At 59.2% G+C, this 18,060-nt stretch overlaps 12 protein-coding genes across 12 annotated transcripts; 6 read left to right on the top strand and 6 right to left on the bottom strand.

Annotated features, from left to right (window-relative positions):
- Positions 1–176: 176 nt before the first annotated feature.
- Positions 177–2,627, top strand: MICPUN_56586 (predicted protein; the record flags this gene model as incomplete). The annotated part of the gene is made up of 1 exon (XM_002500732.1): positions 177–2,627. One exon carries the CDS (start codon positions 177–179, stop codon positions 2,625–2,627), a length of 2,451 nt encoding a protein of 816 aa, XP_002500778.1.
- A 73-nt stretch (positions 2,628–2,700) lies between these two features.
- Positions 2,701–4,077, bottom strand: CNX1E (molybdenum cofactor biosynthesis protein CNX1E; the record flags this gene model as incomplete). Its single annotated transcript, XM_002500287.1, has 2 exons — positions 2,701–2,905; positions 2,966–4,077. 2 exons carry the CDS (start codon positions 4,075–4,077, stop codon positions 2,701–2,703), a joined length of 1,317 nt encoding a protein of 438 aa, XP_002500333.1.
- A 131-nt stretch (positions 4,078–4,208) lies between these two features.
- On the top strand, positions 4,209–4,963 carry MICPUN_107847 (predicted protein). The gene has a single exon (XM_002500731.1). It carries the CDS (start codon positions 4,291–4,293, stop codon positions 4,885–4,887), a length of 597 nt encoding a protein of 198 aa, XP_002500777.1. The 5' UTR covers positions 4,209–4,290; the 3' UTR covers positions 4,888–4,963.
- Positions 4,939–7,044, bottom strand: MICPUN_56583 (hypothetical protein; the record flags this gene model as incomplete). The annotated part of the gene is made up of 1 exon (XM_002500286.1): positions 4,939–7,044. One exon carries the CDS (start codon positions 7,042–7,044, stop codon positions 4,939–4,941), a length of 2,106 nt encoding a protein of 701 aa, XP_002500332.1.
- Positions 7,045–7,184: 140 nt separating this feature from the next.
- Positions 7,185–8,074, top strand: MICPUN_107846 (predicted protein). Its single transcript, XM_002500730.1, has one exon. It carries the CDS (start codon positions 7,304–7,306, stop codon positions 8,024–8,026), a length of 723 nt encoding a protein of 240 aa, XP_002500776.1. The 5' UTR covers positions 7,185–7,303; the 3' UTR covers positions 8,027–8,074.
- On the bottom strand, positions 8,068–10,200 carry MICPUN_99225 (predicted protein; the record flags this gene model as incomplete). Its single annotated transcript, XM_002500285.1, has 1 exon — positions 8,068–10,200. One exon carries the CDS (start codon positions 10,198–10,200, stop codon positions 8,071–8,073), a length of 2,130 nt encoding a protein of 709 aa, XP_002500331.1. The 3' UTR covers positions 8,068–8,070.
- MICPUN_56580 (predicted protein) lies at positions 10,181–11,056 on the top strand (the record flags this gene model as incomplete). Its single annotated transcript, XM_002500729.1, has 1 exon — positions 10,181–11,056. One exon carries the CDS (start codon positions 10,181–10,183, stop codon positions 11,054–11,056), a length of 876 nt encoding a protein of 291 aa, XP_002500775.1.
- Positions 11,057–11,200: 144 nt separating this feature from the next.
- MICPUN_79748 (predicted protein) lies at positions 11,201–11,806 on the bottom strand (the record flags this gene model as incomplete). The annotated part of the gene is made up of 1 exon (XM_002500284.1): positions 11,201–11,806. One exon carries the CDS (start codon positions 11,804–11,806, stop codon positions 11,201–11,203), a length of 606 nt encoding a protein of 201 aa, XP_002500330.1.
- Positions 11,807–11,998: 192 nt separating this feature from the next.
- MICPUN_79463 (GHMP kinase) lies at positions 11,999–13,105 on the bottom strand (the record flags this gene model as incomplete). The annotated part of the gene is made up of 1 exon (XM_002500283.1): positions 11,999–13,105. The coding sequence occupies one exon, from the start codon at positions 13,103–13,105 to the stop codon at positions 11,999–12,001; it is 1,107 nt and encodes a 368-aa protein (XP_002500329.1).
- Positions 13,106–13,430: 325 nt separating this feature from the next.
- On the top strand, positions 13,431–14,966 carry MICPUN_99223 (predicted protein; the record flags this gene model as incomplete). Its single annotated transcript, XM_002500728.1, has 1 exon — positions 13,431–14,966. The coding sequence occupies one exon, from the start codon at positions 13,431–13,433 to the stop codon at positions 14,964–14,966; it is 1,536 nt and encodes a 511-aa protein (XP_002500774.1).
- A 79-nt stretch (positions 14,967–15,045) lies between these two features.
- MICPUN_66596 (predicted protein) lies at positions 15,046–17,091 on the bottom strand (the record flags this gene model as incomplete). The annotated part of the gene is made up of 2 exons (XM_002500282.1): positions 15,046–16,932; positions 17,047–17,091. Coding segments are annotated over 2 exons (1,932 nt in total), but the record flags the coding sequence as incomplete, so codon positions are not given.
- Positions 17,092–17,330: 239 nt separating this feature from the next.
- On the top strand, positions 17,331–17,996 carry MICPUN_56575 (predicted protein; the record flags this gene model as incomplete). The annotated part of the gene is made up of 1 exon (XM_002500727.1): positions 17,331–17,996. One exon carries the CDS (start codon positions 17,331–17,333, stop codon positions 17,994–17,996), a length of 666 nt encoding a protein of 221 aa, XP_002500773.1.
- Positions 17,997–18,060: the final 64 nt, after the last annotated feature.

Raw genomic sequence — 18,060 nt, 5'->3', positions numbered from 1 at the left:
GGATGGTTCAAATTTGAAGAGTGGCTGTTTCTGCGAAGCGAAGAGCGACTCGGTCCACGGCGAAGCGGCTTACACACTTCCCGGCGCGACGCATGAAAACCCGATCCGCTCGGCACCGTGTGACCGATGGCGTTGCCGCCATCGATGTAAACCGCAAACGGTCCGCAACCGGCGAGATGAAGGGCCAGCAAAACGGCGCGGGGGATGGATCTGTCGGAAACCAACCGCCCGCGGGGTATCTTCAAAGATTGTGGGCGTGGCTGCGACGGCCGCAAGCGAGAGGAAAAACTAATCACCACATAAGGAGGTCGAGACGCCTGAGCCACTTTGCGACCTTGAAGACGATGCCCGAGCTAGCTGATGTTCCTTCCAAGTGTATATCCTCCCCAGCGTATCGTTCTGGTTCTGCCTGGGAGATGGAGTACGCGGGGAAAGACATGATGACGCTCCTTGGGGACGCCATGAAGTCATCGTGCTCACCGAGTGATTTGAGAAACGCCGCGTTGGTGTGCAAGGAGTGGCGCTCAATGCTGGGATACGCCCCCGCGGTGGCGTCGATCCTCAGAGGAGGTGACGCTTTTGCAATCGCGAAAATGTTGGCTGCGAAAGACATCGAATCTGTAGTCCAGCACCACATCTCCGACTTTGTCCGGGTTTTGGCGAGAACCGCAGAGACTGAAGAAGACGACACGTTTCTTGCGACATCCGTTGCAGATCTTGGCAACATCTGGATGTTTGCCTTCAAGCTATCGTGGAATAGCCACGCGGAACAAATGATAGAAGCGTGGCTCAAGGTTTTCGTCACACGTGTGCGTGAGATGCATCTGATGTGTTCCGATGGAGATCCTATAAATGCTGCGATTACCTGCATCGGTCCTGTCGATCGAAACGACGCAGACGTAGACGCGAGGCTCGTTCTACACATGGATTTGAGGCAGACCGTGAGGCGTATCGGTGAAGCGTTGGTGCCTCGCCTCGGTGACATTATCGACCGAGCCTCGAGACGGCTGAACAACATCATGCAGTCTTTGAACAACCTATGGCTTCATCGATTTCATGACTTCATCGGGTCACCGTCCCATGTCGATCCTTCAGAGTCCTTCGCAACCCGCGAAGCTGTCGAAGTGGACATAGACAATCTGGTGGCGTACTCTTTGGTTATCCGTGCCGTCTTCCTGGAATTTCCGCGGGAGGCGAGCGTCCATTTGCGCAGTCTGCTACCCTTGCTCTCTATCGAGTTTGATGAGGTGCAAGGCTATCTTCTTTTTGAGTTTGGCGTACAAAACGCGTTCATAGGTATTCGAGAAAAATACCTTTCGCCGGGGGGGAGGTACGCAACTTACGTTAAAACCATGCAAGAAAACTTCAGCGTCGTTATCAACATCACGGATGCCCTCCTGGCCATGCAAAAAGTTGTGAAAAATGGGTGGGAGCCTGATGGCCTGCATGATGCTTTGCTTCAAGCGTTACTGGGCAGCTCAGGAGATAAAAAACTCGAACTTGTGCGCGCATTTCCAACCGTCGCGGCAAGAAATCTCTCCTGGTTGTATGAAGCAATTACACTCCCTGATGACTATGTTCATGACGAAGAAGCAGGACGTGACGCTGACGTATGGGACCATATTGAAGCTGGTGTGAATCTCGTGTGTTGTCTGCTTGACACCGAAGTGCAATTCGATGGCAACCTGATCATGGACAGACTGGTCCGTCTCGTCCCATTTGACCGAGGCCCTGAACTGCTCTGGGCGATAAATGAGCTTGTGCGCAGAGAGCTCACAGACCTGAGGCCTGATGCACATGTGATCGCCGATGTACTTGACCGCCCTAATTACATGAAAACTCGTGACCAGGCGATAACTGCGTTCGGCTTGCTCGGCGACGAGGCTGAACCCCATTTGGATCGCTTCATGGAGCAGATGAAAGAAGTCTTAGTTCAGGAAACAGGAGACAGGTTTGTTCAGACTTTGTATGAACACCGGTATCGCCTAAAGCAAAATCATCTGCGAGACATCATCCTTTGCTTAAACGAGAGCGATTGGATTCCAGAGATTGTCACGGCGCTCGAAACGGTGCGGGTTCTGTGCAAGACAGAGGAGGATGCCACTCAGATAATGTACACCATGTTCTATGAGATGCTCGATTTGACGTCGGAGATTGACGATGACGGTCAATCTTACTTCCCGTGCAATGGCGGCAACTACCTCTTTGAGGCAATTCAGTACGTAGCCTTGCGTGTTGACGAACCGACTCGACGTGAAATACTTCAGTATTTGCGCGCAAATTCCAAAGGTCCGAGTTCTCAGAACCCATATCGTTGGCTCAGCATGTTGCATATTCGTGCGATGATCGAAAAGGATGTGTCACCGGCATTGGCGTTGGATCACATGTTGGAGATGTACGACAACAACGATGGCGACCGGCGCCGTCGCGATGACATCGTTGATTACAAGGTTGAACAGTTGGAGATATTCAATGAAGGCCGTCGGAAGCTAAGAAGTGAATATTGTGATCGGCTCGCTGAACTGCGCTTGCAAGCTGAGGACGCTTTCGACTTCTTATCCTCTTCCGATGAAGAGGACGCCGACGACGACAGGGACTCTACAGGATCAGAGGACATTGAATTTTGATATTCTACAACCCTTGCCTAAAATAACAAAGATGACATAGCCTAGTCTATATACTCGCACCATTACTTCATGCTCATCGCACCACCTCCGGCGAGATAGCCGGGAGCTGCACGCTCGCTGAAGATAAGTTTCCGATGACGAGCGCTGAAACCACTGTCCCCTTTGCCACCATCCCGGGACCCCTTGGAAGCTCCATGAGCACCTCCGCGCCCCTCATGCTAGTCAGCCTCGAGCTCACTTGCTTGCCCGTGCTGTGCGCTGCTGGTAGATGACGTGTACTCTTCACGTCGTCCGCCGATGCTCCGGGTGTGAATGCTCCAAGGGTTGTCGTTGTTAACTGCTCTTGCCAGTCCAGCGTCGCGCGATGGTACTCCGGTCTCTCCGGGTCGAGCTTCAAATCTGAAGAGACGACCACGTGGACCCGCCGCAGCCTCGGATCGCGCCAACCCATCATCCGCCGTAAAGTCGGCACAACGACAAGGTGGAAGGTCACCGCTGCGCTGACCGGATTCCCGGGCAGGGCGAAAACGAGCATCTTGTTCCCGCCGCAGTCTGTTTTCGATTGCACCTCGGCGAAAGTCAGCGGCTTCCCCGGTTTCATCATCACCCTCCCGAAGTGCACCTCACCTTCGATGCCACCTCCGTGCTCTCCGAGCAAAACCTCCTTGAGGTAATCCCTGTCCCCCTCGGACACCCCCCCGGACGTGACGAGCACGTCGCATCCCTCCGCGTGCGCCCTAGCCACGAGCGACGCGAGGGCGCCGGGATCATCCACCGCTCGACCGAGGTCCAGAACGTCGTCCACGCCGGATGTCTTGGCCAGCGCCGCGAGCATCGGGCGGTTGGCATCGTATATCCTGCCGGACGAAGCGTCGGGCTCCACCTCTCCAGCCTCCGCGAGCTCGTCGCCGGTGGAGAGCAGCGCGAGCTTCGGTTTCCGGTGGACGCAAATCTCACCGCCGCCCGCCGCCGCTACGATGCCAACCTCGTGCGCACCCACCAGCGATCCGGCGGGCACCAGCGTCTCCCCAGCCTTGATGTCGAATCCGACGGGTCGAACCCACTTGCCGGCGTCAACATTAGCGTCGATCGAGACCGTGCCGCCGTCCACTCGGCATTCCTCGGATGGGACCACGGCGTCGGCGCCCGGGGGGAGCGGTGCCCCGGTGGTGATGTACGCGCACTGTCCGGGTTGGATGGAAGTGTTCCCGGAGCCTCGCATGGGTGCACCCGCCCGAGACGCGCCTATGAGAGTCATTACGCCGGGGCAGTCCGCACTACGCACGGCGTACCCGTCCATGACTGACGCGGCAAACGGCGGGTGCGGACGAGGAGCGACGAAATCCTCGGCCACGACGCGGCCGACGGCATCGACGAACGCGACAGATTCTTGGGGAAGTGGATGAGCGCGGCTGATAACCCTATCCACCGCCTCGTTCATGCTAATCATGGGATACTTGTGCGCCATGGCGAAGTCGGACTGTCCGGACGCTCCCCCGCCCGGCGGGGCGCTTCGGTCTGTCACGCTTCGCCATCGCCAAAAGCACAAAAGCGCGTTGCAACGTCATCACAATCGTTATCCACGTTCCGACAGGCGATAACAATGTCCCAGTCACTCCTCGCGCCCCGCGCGCTGGTATCTGCGCGCGTCGCATCGCCCACCATGAAGCCCAACCGCCGGGGATCCGCCGTCTCTGTTCGCGCAGCCGGGGATCCACCTTCCATCTACGGTTCTCCCGGAAGCCGCACGCAGATCGTGGAATGGCTTGCGCTCGAGCTCGGTCAGGACATCAAGAGCGTGAACCTCAACCGCGCGATCATGTCCTCGCCCGAATACCGCGACGTGCATCCTTTCGGCAAGATTCCAGCGTGCAAGGCTGCGGACGGCACCGGGATCTTCGAGTCTGGAGCCATCATGCTGTACCTTGCTGACCTTGCTGGCTCTTTGCCAACCCCCGAGGCGAGGGGCGAGGCCGCCGCGTGGGTCATCTGGGCGAACGCCACCATGTGGCCGGCGCTTGAGGCGAGCAGGGGCAAGTGCAACCTGGAAAACTTGTTCGGGCCAGTAGACGCGATCCTGGCAGATAAGGCGTGGCTCCTGGGCTCGGAGCTCTCCGTGGCTGACGTCGCGGTTGCTTCGTACATCAAGTACGGACAGCTGTTCTTTCGTATGGACATCAAGGCGTTCCCCAACGTGGTCAGGTACATGGAGCAGGTCGAGCAGAGGGAAGCTTTCCAGTCGACCGTCATGGGAGGTTAAACGAGCCGCGGGGGCTTCGCGGGTCCGACTATTACTAGGACTGCAATTGCCCTATTTGATAACAGGTTCTACATAGAAGACAGTCCTGGAAGTGCCGGTCCACATTTTTGGAGCTTTGCTCACATCACGAGCTGAATCCATGTTCAGGACAGCCTCGGCAAACCTTCGCTTCACCGCCGCATCACCAGCCTTCCCCCGCATCTTTCGGTTCATCCTCCATCCCTTCTCCCCGCTCTCCTTTGCCATCGCGCTGTCAATCTTGTCCACCGCGGAATAATCGGTGATGACATCCTTGCCGGCTGGAATAAGCTCCTCAAGCACGGCTCTACCCGTCAGGTGCCCGTCGAAGCCATCCTCGTCAATCTCCTCGTCTGAAAAAGGATCGAGTCGCTCTGGATGCGACGCGAGCACGTGCGTAGAAGCTGGGGTTAAGATGCCATGGAAGACAGCTGCGCAAGGCTCGTTTGCTCCGTTTGTCGCAAAGTGCGCACAAATGGATGAGAAAGCGACGCAGTCACCCGGCCTTGCGAGTACCACGGCGAGATCATCGTGCTTCAAGAGCGCAATCTCATCAGAGGTGAGAGACCTATGCACCGGTGCGCTCAAAACAACGCCTTCCTCTGCTTCGCCATCGTCTTTACCATCTGACAACAAACCCCGTGCGCCTGCCTTGCGCAACAGCTCCTCACTCGATTTTCCCCATGGTGCAGCAGCCAGAAGTTTGGATCCCGAGAGCACGTGACAGAGCTCGACCTGACCAATGATGTCGTGGTGAACCACGGTGGTGGACCCGGCGTCACCGAAAAATATCGTGGAAGGTTCCTCCCGCCAAATAACGGCAGCGGTCGATTCCTCAAACACAGCTCCAGGCTCCTCGAAATCGAAAGTTTCCATCTCCGGATCTTTCCGCCGTAACAACGCCTCGGTCACCTCCTCCGCGATCATCTCCACCGCGTAAAGCCTCTCCGCTCCGGGCACTTTGGTGTTGAACTTTACTTCCAGCGGCCTCGGCCCGTCAAATTCTCTGTCGATCTCACTGAATGTCCAACCATCCACGCTTTCTCCTCGGATGTGCGTGAACACCATGCCAGGCACCACGCCAGCCTCCGCTGCGGCCGAATCATCATCGACATCCCACACTTGCGCACCAAACTGTCGCTCCCAGTCCAAAGGAGCGAAGCCGAGACCCAGGGACCCCTCAGCGAATGTCACGGTGACCTCATTTTCCGTAACCGCGGCATGCGCAGACCCAACGCCTGCTCTTCCCCCATCTACCCCAAGCTGGATGCGTCCCCTGCCCGGCAGCTCGCCAGTGAGTCGACCGATCGCGTCGGGTCCCGCACCGTTATTTACGATCGCACTGAGAGCGTCTATCGCGTCCACTCCGATGGCGGCTGAGGCAAGGTTTCGGAAGTTGCCTTGGACAGTTGGACCGACACCCGGGAGCCGCCATGCCCCGTGGGGGAAAATCACCGGTGTGGGGAACGCGCTCAGCTCCATGAGCTCCAGGAAGTACGACCCGTCCACGCATGTCACCGCGTTAGCACCGTGCACGCCTACGCCGCGCTCGTCCAGGGAGGCGAGGAGTTCTTCTGGCCACTTTGGTGCAGCCGTCGATGCGAGCCATCTTTCCTCGCCTCTTCGGTATAGACGCGCATCGCCAAGGTCGTCATCGAAGAGCGCCGCGAGGGCCATATCTCGAGGTGTTATCTCCTTGAGCGCATTAAGAGTGATTTCTTGCGAGTTCGCGAGGCGCACACGCCAACCCGGCCCATCTCCCTCTCCCGTGGACTCGAGTTCACCGGCGTCAAAGCCGATGTCGTCGCTCACCTCTTTCGCCGCACGGTTCCGCCCTCTTCGCCCGACACCACCCTTCGGTTGCTCCTCGACTTTGTCGCATTCGCGATACAGCACCGTATACCTCGTACCGCAGCCGTGAAAAGCGAGGAAGCGGAGCTGCGCGACCCTTGCAGAACCGAGGTCGAAGCTGTATGTAGGTCCATCGGCTGGTCTTTCGCGTGGGTTTCGACGAAGAAGGGGTGAAGGGGCGGTCGTCGATGAAGTCGCCCGGACTATGTTGTGCACGCGTTGTGAGCGCTTGGCGACCCAACGCGAGCTAGTAAATGCATGTGCGAGCGTCTTGGCGGCTGCCCTCATCGGACAGTGACACCCTCGATGTGAAAGCCTGGGAAGATTTGCAGCGCACTTTTTCTGTTGTGTGGGCACCCTTAAACGCTATCCAAATTCTTGGGCTGCGCCGACCTCACACTCGGCCGCACCATACAGGGCGATGATTGCGTCGAGCTCGACGTCGTCCTCGATTCACCTTTCTCCATATCGCCATCAGGGCGTGACTGCCCTCCGAGGCGCCAAAACCTCGGTCCCTCGCCTCCTCGGTCCCAGACCGGTGGTTAACATGGCAACTGCCGATCGGAACCTGACCTTCTACACGCACTCGCTTTGTCCCTACGCGCACAGGGTGAGCCTGTGTCTGGCGGAGAAGGCGATACCTCATAAACGCGAGCATATCGACCTGTCAAATAAACCACGATGGTACCTGGACCTGAACCGACGTGGGCTGGTGCCGGCGATACAGCTCGACGGCGAGGTCAAGACGGAGTCACTGGAGCTGAATTACTTCCTCGACGACGTGTTTGAGGGAGCAGCGAGATTGACCCCGGATGGTAGAAAGGAAGAGATGCAAACGCTGATCGATTCATTCGATGGCTCATTTATCAGTGCGGGGCTTCAGTTCGTCGGCGGCGGATGGGGATTCAGGAGGGGCGCCCCGGGTCCTAGGCAAGCGGACAGGATGGCAGTGGAGTGTGAGAGAATCGAACGCATCATCGAAATCAACGGGAACGGTGGTCCATATCTGATGGGTGCCGAGGTCACTCTCGCGGACTTGGCGCTTTGGCCGTTCGCAGAGCGTTATGAGCTCGCCATGAGGGAGTTCCAGGGCGTGGAGCTGAGGGAAATGGGTCCGAGTGGCTCGCTAAGTCGATGGATTGACGCCATGAGATCTCGGCCGTCGGTTGTTGGACTCAGGCCAGACGATAACAAGCTGCTGGCGTCGTGGCGACGAACCATGCGGCTGGACTACTTCGATTACGAGACCGCGGATGTAGACAACCCGTAGAACGCTAAGTGTTAGCTAGAGGACATTTGCACTATAACAATCTATCAGACACGCTTGTACCGGATGTAGTATCTATCGTTTTGCCGGCCATTTTTCCACATTTCGTCAAAGTAGGATCCTCCGTATCCCTCAGGTACCCCGCTCTTAAACGGCTTCCCCCCGTGTTCCGTGGGCTTGAATAGCCTTAGAACCTTACTCAGTTCTCTGCACATTCTCATGGCGTAGTTTGGGTCGTCGGTGACGAGCGTGAGGTGACCAACACCTGGTTTCAGAGACCGGTGCGCGTCGCGAAGAAACGCTTGGTCGACAAGGCACTGCGAACTACCCACCCACTCAGGGGGATCTGGGTAGTTGACATACACCTCCGTCAGTGAACCGCTTGGCACGTGCGCGCCCATCATCTCGTGGGCCATGCCGCACAGCAAGGCAACGTTATCCAGCCTTCGACGCACGGCCTTTGCCCAGGTCATCCTGATCCTGTTTCGACGCATCTCCAACGCAAGCCAGTTAGCCTTACCCTCGTCCCTCTGCGCTCGCTCCGTGACCCAGTCACCGTGTCCGCTACAAACCTCCAAGCGCACTGGTAGGTCATTCCCGAAGACTTCTTTGAAACAGAGAGGCTTCTTCACATTTGCAGCACCCTCCACTATCAGCACAGGTGACGACTCGCTTTCCGGTCCTCGATTGACAACCGCAGCGACCTCCTTGACAAAATCATCGCCCAAGGCGAGGAACTTCTCAACCTCTTCAACTTGACGTAGCGCGTCGCTGTTGCGTAACTTGAGGAACTGCTGCACGCTCTTGCTCGCTTCTTCCTGCTGCTGCTGCTGCTGCTGCTGCTGCGAATGCCTTTTGTCTTTCTTGCGACCTTTGACTTGTTCGTTTGCTGCCTTTGGCTCGTCGCTGTCGCTGCCGTACCCACCTCTGGACCCAAACAACTCGCCTGCGCCGTCATCCTCAACCGTCCCCGCACCGTTGTCCTTCACCGCCTGGCGCGCAGCCTCGCACGCCGATCTCGCCTTCTCTACATCACCCGTCAAACTCGACACGGTCGCGAGCGCGGCGTGCGCCTGGGGCGGAACCTCGAGATACTCCCGGTCCATGTCGTCAACAACCGCCCACGCTCCTTTCGCATCCATCGCCGCGCACCGAGCCTTGAGAAGGTACTCGAACGACGCCACGTCAGGTTTGACGTCCGCATCTCTCATGGCGGCGATGCACTCGTCAGCGACGCCGGGATCCGCGTGCCGGACGCAGTTTCGAAGGAGCGTGGAGAAGGTCCGAACGTTTGGAGCGACGCCCTCGACGCCGGCGCGGGACTGAGCGGTCATGTCGCGCACGGTCCGAGCCGCCTCGGCGAGGAGCCCGTCCTGCGCGAGACCCTTGACGAGCACGGTGTACGTAACTTCGTTAGGATCCACGCCGGCGGCGATCATGTCGTCCCAAACCTTCCTCGCCCTGTCCAGCTCGCCGACGCGAACGCACGCGTTGAGAAGGTTCGTGTAGCTGTACACCGTGGGCGACAGGCCCGCGTCACCGATGCGCCGGAAGGCCTCCTCGGCGAATCCCATCTGCTTGTCGTTGCCGAAATCTTTGATGATACGGTTGAAGAATTTAATCTCCTTGGTCTTAACAGCGCGCTTGAGCAGCGTCTGCGCGTCCCTCGATCGCTTGCGGTTGCTCTTCATGATCCTCGCCATCCCCTCGTCGAGAGCGGCGAGGGAGCTGTACGGGACAGGCTCGACCTCATCACCGGTCTTGGCCGCGTTGGGTTTCTCGTCGGGCTCATCGTTCGTGGCTGCTTCGGCGAAGGGAGGTTCATCTGGCTCTTCCACAACCTCAATGCTCGCGGGAGCCTCCCTGACCTCCTTCACCCCTCTCGCTTCCGCGTCCAATCTCTCGTCGGCGGCGGTCGCGCTTCCTGGGAAATACCTGGCGATGCGACGCTTGAACTTTGCGCTCCGAGGAGACGGTCCCTCGAACGAGGAGCCGTCGAACACCCTGAGCCTTTTCATGTCTCGCGAAACGTCGACTCGAACCCTCTCGCGGGGTTCGGTCGCGCGCGAGGAGCGACTGGTGGAACCGCCGCTAAAATCTTCAGGTTCTAGGTCCACCGTCAGGTAGTTGTCACAGTTCTCGGCGAAGCAACCAACCATGGCGCACGTTTCGACCATGATGTCGCGTATCTCGATCACGGCGCCGCTCCACGCTTCTCCTCATCGTCCCGCGGGCGCCGGCTCGCGTCGTGCGGCGGTGACGGTTCGCGCGGGCAAGGGCAAGGGCGCCAAGTACCGTCGAGGCGCCGACGACCCGTACGCGAAGGAGAAGAACAAGGATAAGATGGAGAAGCAGACCAAGGCGAAGCAGAGCGCGGAGGATGGACCGCTGAACTCCGTGTTTTCAAAGGAGGAACCCAAGGAGGAGTATTTCCTGTTCGTCCGTAAGCTCAGGGTCGACGGGTCCGGGGCAGCCGCACCCGCCGCCGACTCCGACGCCGAAAAGAAATCCGTCGACGAGGGAGAGTACTCCAGCGCCAATATCGGCGCCATGTTGGGCATGAAGGGGCCGAACACGGATGGATCCGGGTCCAAAATTTCCAGCCTCGGTAACTGGCTGCCATTGGGCGACGTGTCGATCGAGGCTGGCGGGGATCTCGACGTAGTGGTGGCGGAGCGTAGGCGGATGCTGGTGAAGTTCGCCAAGGTGAAGCATCTGAAGCTACTCCCGGTGTGCGCCGATGAGAAGCTTGAGTTCGGCGTGCGAGTTCAGCGAGGACCGCCTCGTGGCACTGACCCAACCGCGGTATTTCCGGTGGCGACAGACGCCGAGCACGAGGAGCTGGTCTGGGACCATGAGACTATGGGCGAGGAGGGGAGCGTTCGCGCGGAGCTTCGGCTGATGCAGTCGCTGCCAAGCCTCGGCAAGGGCAAGAAGAACGAGATGCTATCCTCGGCGATGGACATGATCAAGAGGCAGCAGGAGCAGGCCGCGGCGATGAAAGCGGAGCGAGAGAAGGTGGATGACGCTTAGAGAGACCCGTATCGATATAGTAGGAGCCCTCCTTAATAGCAGTCTTCTCAGGAAAAGCATCTTGACGATGATACAACAACAGTGGATTACACGCGAGCCCGTCTACGTTAACGGTGATCCCGATCCCGCGGCTGCCGCATCTCCTCACTGCTTCCACCACGAGATGAGACCCAACCCATCCGCGTTGATGTCGGCCATGACCACCATCGGCGCGAAAGTCCCATCCGGCGTCGCCCCTTCGAGCGCGGTCCTCCCCACCAGCTCGTCTGACGTCCTCGGCTGGTCCGGGAACTTAATCCCCTGAATGCGGATCCTGACCGGCTCCTCTAGGTCCATGAACATCTTCGCGTCCTCGTACATCCACACCCACAGTTGCTCGTCCTCATCGAACACCGAGGGCTCCTGCATAAGGTGCTCGGGGACGAAGATGTCGCTAAAAAACCCTATGTCGACGTACAACCCCGTCTTGTCCGCCTTCTTCAGCGTGCCCTCTATGATCTCGCCGACGAACGGACGGAAGACAACCACGCGAAACTCCACCTTGAAGTGCGCGCTTCCCTCGCCAGGGTACACCGTCCCACCCTCGATGCTGACGATTTCGTACAGCGTGATTACCAGGCCGAGGTCCTTGATGACTTTGTCTATGTACAGCGACTCGATCTCCTGAGTGATTGCCTCCAGCCGAGGCTTACCGAGGTTCTCGGGGAGGATCTTGACGTTCGCATCTTCGAGCCTGGATATCTGAAACATCGCTAGGATTGCTTCCGGACTGACTCGCGCCCACGCGGAGGGCTCCGAGCTCCCAGTGTTGTGACGAGGGCGGAAGGGGGGATTTTCGCTTTTTGGTTCGGGCGCGCCAAAATAACGGTAGCACTAGTGCCACGAGGGGAGCCCCCCTCAGACGGGTGCAAAGTCTACCCTACTACCTTCGTAGTGGCTAGTCTACGCGGCACCTCCCGATGGTTTCCCTGGATTCACCACGAGCGGACACACCTTAAACCCCTTCGCCTCGCAGTCCGCGTACATCGCCTCTCGCTCCTCCTCGCTATTCGTGGGGCACAGCACCACGGCTGCGCCGCCGCTGCCGGTGAACTTGGCAAAGGACCCCGTCCCTCGCGCGGTGTCAATCATCTCAACGTTCCTGGCGCCCAGAGCCTCGGCGCCGAACATCTCCTTCCTCAGGTTGAAATTGGCGTTCATCAGCATTCCGAGCTCGATCATGGGCTCGCCCGTCTGCTTATCTGTGCCAATCGACGACAGAACCTTGTACCCGCGCTCGGCGAGCTCCGCGATTCTGGACATCTTCGACCTGACGTCCGCGTCGCCTCGTTCCCATCGCTGCTTGACGTCGGCGTGCACCTTGCCGCTGTCGCTGGGGTTATCGTCGTAGACTATGTGTAGGGGCGGAAGGCACGTCTCGGGCAGTCGTGTGTACACCCCCTTGCCCTGGGTTCGAACCATCTCCTCGTTTGAGAAGTCCATGTACACGACGCCCTCGTAGCACTGGATCACCCTGTCCTGAAGCCCCGCGTTGATACCCAGGTCGTGCTCGCAAGACAGCACGAGCGCGGGTTGTTCCTCCAGTGGAATATAGACGCTGTAGTGCTGCATGAGGCACTTCAGTCCGGCGACGATGATGGCGCTGGAACCGCTCAGACCCGCCTGTGTTGGGATGTTGGACTCGTACTCAAGCGTGAAGCCGCGCTCGGCGAGGTCGTATCCCCTCTCGGCGCAGTACTCCTGGAACTTGAAGCACAGGGCGCGCAGCAGGCGCACGCCGCCGTAGTAGCCGCTCTTGGCCGTTGTTACCGCCAACGTTTCGAGGCTCTCGAACACGGTCGAGTCGCTCGGTCCGGGCTCGATGGTCACGCGTGAGCTGAACATCTGCTGATTTGGGGTCAACGTCACCTCCGCGAAGAAGTTTTGAACCGAGACCGAGATGCACTTGCCGAAGTATCCGTCGCTGGGGTTGCCGAGCAGGCCAACTCTGGCATATGCGCGATGTGTGATGTCATCCGTCGCGTCGGGGCATATGTGGCCCACCGTCATCGTGAACCCGCCTTCGCGCGTTCAACTGTGTGGGCGCCCCGAGCCCAGCGGGAAGGAAAAAAAAATAACAAGGGGCGCCAAAATATCTGCCTCGTCAGCCTCGGCAGAAGAGAAACCCTCGGAAGACGCAGTGCTCCCGCGCGCGCTGTCGACCCTCACGGTTTTGCGCGTGAGAATGGAGAAGGACGAGGAGGACGAGGAGGACGAGGCGCTATGCCGATACTGCTTCGACGGCTCCGACGAGGGCGACCTTCTCAAGGATATATGCGCGTGCTCTGGTGGTCAGCGATGGGTCCACCTCCACTGCCTTCGGCGGTGGCAGAGGATGGTGATGGTCTCGCAGCCGACCCACCCCGCGTTCTACGAGGACGACGTGCGCTATCACAAGTGCAACGTTTGCGCCGCGGAATTCAACATTCCCCCTCCCACAAGGCACGAGCTCATGCAGAGCTTCACCGGCGCGGAGATCGCCGCGCTCATTTCGGAAGGGTGCGTCATCGGTTCCCACCGGGTGTTCTCTGACGAGCTCGAGAGACAAATGGAGACCATGCACCCGATACAGCGGTTGATGACGGGTTACCCGCACTGGATCAAGGGCGTGTATCTCATCGTGGACGTGAGAGAGGACAACGGGCGGATATCGCTCCCTGTGCGCACCGACGCCAGCCTCGACCGGGTCCGCCAGAGGTTCCAGGCGGAGGCGGAGCGTTCGGGATACGACGGCATCTCTCTTGAGGTTGGAGGCAAGAAGCACACGATATTGGCGGGTGTGGGCTCATTCAAAGAGGTCAAGGATGGGGACGTCGAAGGTATAAAGGCGACGCTAGCGGCGCTCAAGGCTCCTGCGATGTTGGTGCTCGCGTCCGAGACAGAGCCAGACTGCGGCGAGGATTCAGTGACGGCGGTGAACATGTGCAGACCCGTGCAACTCCCACCCGCGGCTGCGCAACACTTGGACGCTCTGAACGAGAGGAGCAACGGCGCAGACTCTGACCTGTCTACAGGGATCCCTGACATGATGGAGTGGATGGAGAAGTTCGAGGACACCGAGCAGTTTGGCTCGTTGGATGAGGCGAAGAACGCGTTGAGGCTTGAAATGCACCTGGCTCAGTACAGGGCAACGATGGATGTTATGAAAAAATACCCGGGCGTCCGGCGCGTCAAGGTTGAGCATTTCATCGGTGGCCCGTGTGAGAGCGACGATATCATGTGGTGCGTCGTGCCCGGCGGGATGAAGCGCGGCTGGACAGTGGTGAGCAGGACGTTGGACTCCTCCGAGGATGAATCTGATGAAAGCGTCAAGAGGGCCAAGTCAAACGTGTCTACCCTTGTAAGCGCGATGATGCTCGCTCACACCAGAGCCGTGCGACGTGATGACGCGCAGGGAGACGTATGCGGTGGTCAGACGGTGCGTCTGCGAAACCTGCAGGCGAGGGCGGACTTGAACGGAGAAGTTGGACTCGCGCTCCGGTACGACTCTGAGTCTGGACGATGGATGATCCGGCTAAGAAACGGAGAAGGGAAGAGCGTCAAGCCGGATAACTTGGAGGCGATGGATGGAGAGGGTGGCCGTGTGTTTGCGTTCTGGGGCGACGCGAGGTGGTCGAGGGCGCAACTGCTCGGCGAAATAGCTCGCGGACACTGGGGCCTCTGCCGTGCGGGCGTCGGCGACATCACGACGAGCACCGCAGAACGGTGGGAATCGCTGGAGACATCAGGTCGCATGGCGTTTGCGCCCGTGACAGAGATGACGGAGGACTTCATGAAAAATGCGCACAGAGAGATGCAGGTGTTTAGGCCGAGTGCGGCGGCTGCGGAGGGCGAAGACGAGGGGGTCCAACGGGATCATTCGGAGGATTGAGTTAGCAGCTGCTGGCGCGCCGGCTGAGATAGATTCACAACTTTGACTGAACTCCCCGACTACTCCGAGGTGAACTCACGTCAACCACCACCTTCCCTATGCTCTTACCACCCTGTAAGTGTGCGACCGCGTCGTTCACCGCCTCCAGACCGGCGAACCGCGTCGGGTCGATCTCCCCTCTGAGCTGCCCCTTCTGCATCAACCTGAACAGACCTGTGAGGTGCCTCTTGAAGTGAGCGGCGTATTGCGGCAGGAAGAACCCACGCAAGCTCGCACTCTTCCAGAGCAGTTTCTCCGGCAGTCCAGGGTGGTTGCTCGGAACCCACGCGCTCTTGGCATCGGATCCACCCGAAGTGTATTGACTCATCATCCCGATGATAATGCAGACGCCCTTCGGAGCGAGCGCGTCCATCGCATCCGAAAACATCTCGCCACCCACCGATTCATACACAACATCGACACCCTGCTTGAACTCTCTCCTAAGGACGTCTCGGACCTTTTCCTTGCGATAGTTGATCACCCTATCAACACCGAGATCAGTAAGCATCTTAGCTTTAGCATCACCTCCACAGGTGGCAACTACGCGATGTCCCGCGAGCTTTGCGATCTGTACCGCGATCTGACCAGTGCCACCCGCCGCGGCGGTGACCAAAACTGTCTTTGGTTTCCCCTTCGCAGAGCCCCCTCGCAGGGCGTCATCCAGCGGGATTCCACCCGTCATCTCCAGAGCGAGACTTGCGGTCAGACCCGAGGTGAGCATTACGAGGGCCCTGGGAGACGCCTCTGGCACCGGCATCACCAACTCGGCTCTCTCGACAGCGTACTCGCTGAACCCTCCGTAGGTGAGCGTCGCGACAGGCTGCCCTGGCTGCAGCTTCACTCCGCTCCCCACAGCCGCCACAACTCCGACCGATTCGAACCCCGCGTCGAAGGGGAGTTTCGATGCAGCCTGCTTAGCACCACCGAAATACCTCCCCGCAGAAAAGTTGACATCGGACGCATTCACTCCGGTGTAGCGGCGTTCAATGAGTACCTCGCCGGCTGCAGGTCGCGGCATCGGTACGTCGACGATCTTGGTTGCAGAGGCAAAGTCCGCGGAAAGTAGGTGTACCACCACCTTGCGAAACGTCGACGGCAGGGACGACGGAGCGGGATACCTCCCGACTGCATCCGATCCCATCCCAGGCACAAGGCTACTCGTTCTGATGCGTTTCCAAAACTTTGGATTTGGCGCAGGGACATACGCGACAAATCCCCCGCTACTATCCCCTCTGTTCATCACGGCGAGTGCCGCGCCCGCCTTGGTCTCATCTCGCACGAGCTCCATCGCTGCATCCACCACCTGCTCGACGGTCAGCAGCTCGCCACCCGTCTGCGCGAGGAGCGCCTTGGCCCCAGCCTCGCCGATGGCCTGAAACTGCCCTTGCACAAGGGCGGTGTCCGTGAACTGCGGGCAGAGTGCGTTGACCCTAACGCCGTGCGTCTTGTGGAGATGCGCGAGGGATTGCGTGTACAGAACCACCGCGGCTTTCGTGGCGGAGTACACGGGAGCCTGAGGCATGGGAAATACTCCACCGGCGGAGGCGACGTTGACCACAACGCGGTCGGAAGAGGATGTTTTGGCGGAACCCATCTTGCCTCTCATGGCGTCCACCGCGAGCCTCGTCCCCTGGATGACAGCGTTCAGATTGACATCGACCACCGATCTCCAATTCGCGCGCTCGCCGATACCCGCGTTGTTGAAGCACGCATGAAGATCGCCAAACTCGCGGACGTGCCCTCGGAACGCCCGCTCCAGATCCTCAGCGTTGGCCACGTCGGCACTGATCAGCCGGGTGACGCACTTCGGGTTCGCAGCGGAGACCAGCGCGCTGGTCTTGGCGAGACCATCGTCGGAAAGGTCCACCATGGTGATTCCCGATGCTCCCTCCCGGGCGAGGCGCGCGCACAAGCCTCGGCCGATGCCCTGATCAAGACGAGATGATGAGGGCGAAAGTCAGAAAGGATAACTTGGGCGGGCCGCGATGCCGACGCCGGATACGCGGTAGGGGACAGACGCGATAACGCACGGGCAACGCACCGAGCCCGCACCGGTGACCAACGCCGATTTACCATTCATCGACATCACTAGAGGAGCGCGTCCAGTCGCGTCTTCCCCGTTTGCGAGGACCTGTCGGCACCGAAGAGGATAACTCGTTCCGTGCCAAGTGGTGGAAGAGGTTTGAGCGAGGAGGAGACCGAGAGGCGGCCGTTTTTCTTCGGCTCTTGAGTTTCGCCAGCGCTCAAGGCGGTGAGACACTTCTGCGCGCGCCAAACGACGATCAGTTCAGATACTAAGCGCCGACCATGGAATGCCCGCCGAACATGCAGTTTAGCGAAGCGTTGTTCCCGCAGATCTTCCCCCCGGTTGAAGAGGGCGAGGACCCCACGGTGATGACTGGCGATTTCGCCACCGACACCCAACCCCGCCCCGGGAGGAACGCCTTCGGCCAGAAGCCACGATGGCCCCGAGAGGCGCCCGGAGGCATCGATCGCGCAACCGATGGGCCCGCGGCGCACGTCCTGTTCGAACCCTCCAGGCTGCACGAGGCGACGTGTAAGGGATTCATCGAGGAGGTGACCTGGCTGCTGGACTCCGCGCCCGATGAGCAGAGATGCACGGTGGACGACCTCGACCCCGGCGGCCGGTCCCCTCTGCATTTCGCGGCGGGGTACGGCCACTTGGACATCGTTAAGCTGTTGACGGAACGGAAATGTAAGCTGGAGGTGCGGGACATGTGGATGAAGGCGCCGGTGGATTGGGCGATCCAGACCGAGCAACACGAGATCATCGAGCTTTTGCGCATCGAGGCAGTCAAGCAGAAAATCATAGGCGGGAAAGGCGAGGTGGCGCCTCTGAAGACCAAGTGCGAGTTCGCCACAGGCAAGACGTTCGAGGAGATAGACGAGTTCATGTGCAACTGGGAGAACAAGGTATGGGACAAGCACGAGAGGGCATGCATGGAGGAAAGAGAGAATCGGGCACCGTGACGGTGGGAAACACAAAGGAGTAACGCTCGTCCTTGAAATCAGATCTCAGATTTCCTCCGTGAGC

The sequence above is a fragment of the Micromonas commoda genome, chromosome 3 (genome assembly GCF_000090985.2).
Source record: "Micromonas commoda chromosome 3, complete sequence".
Lineage (NCBI taxonomy): Eukaryota > Viridiplantae > Chlorophyta > Mamiellophyceae > Mamiellales > Mamiellaceae > Micromonas > Micromonas commoda.
This window is presented reverse-complemented; position numbering and strand designations above follow the sequence as displayed.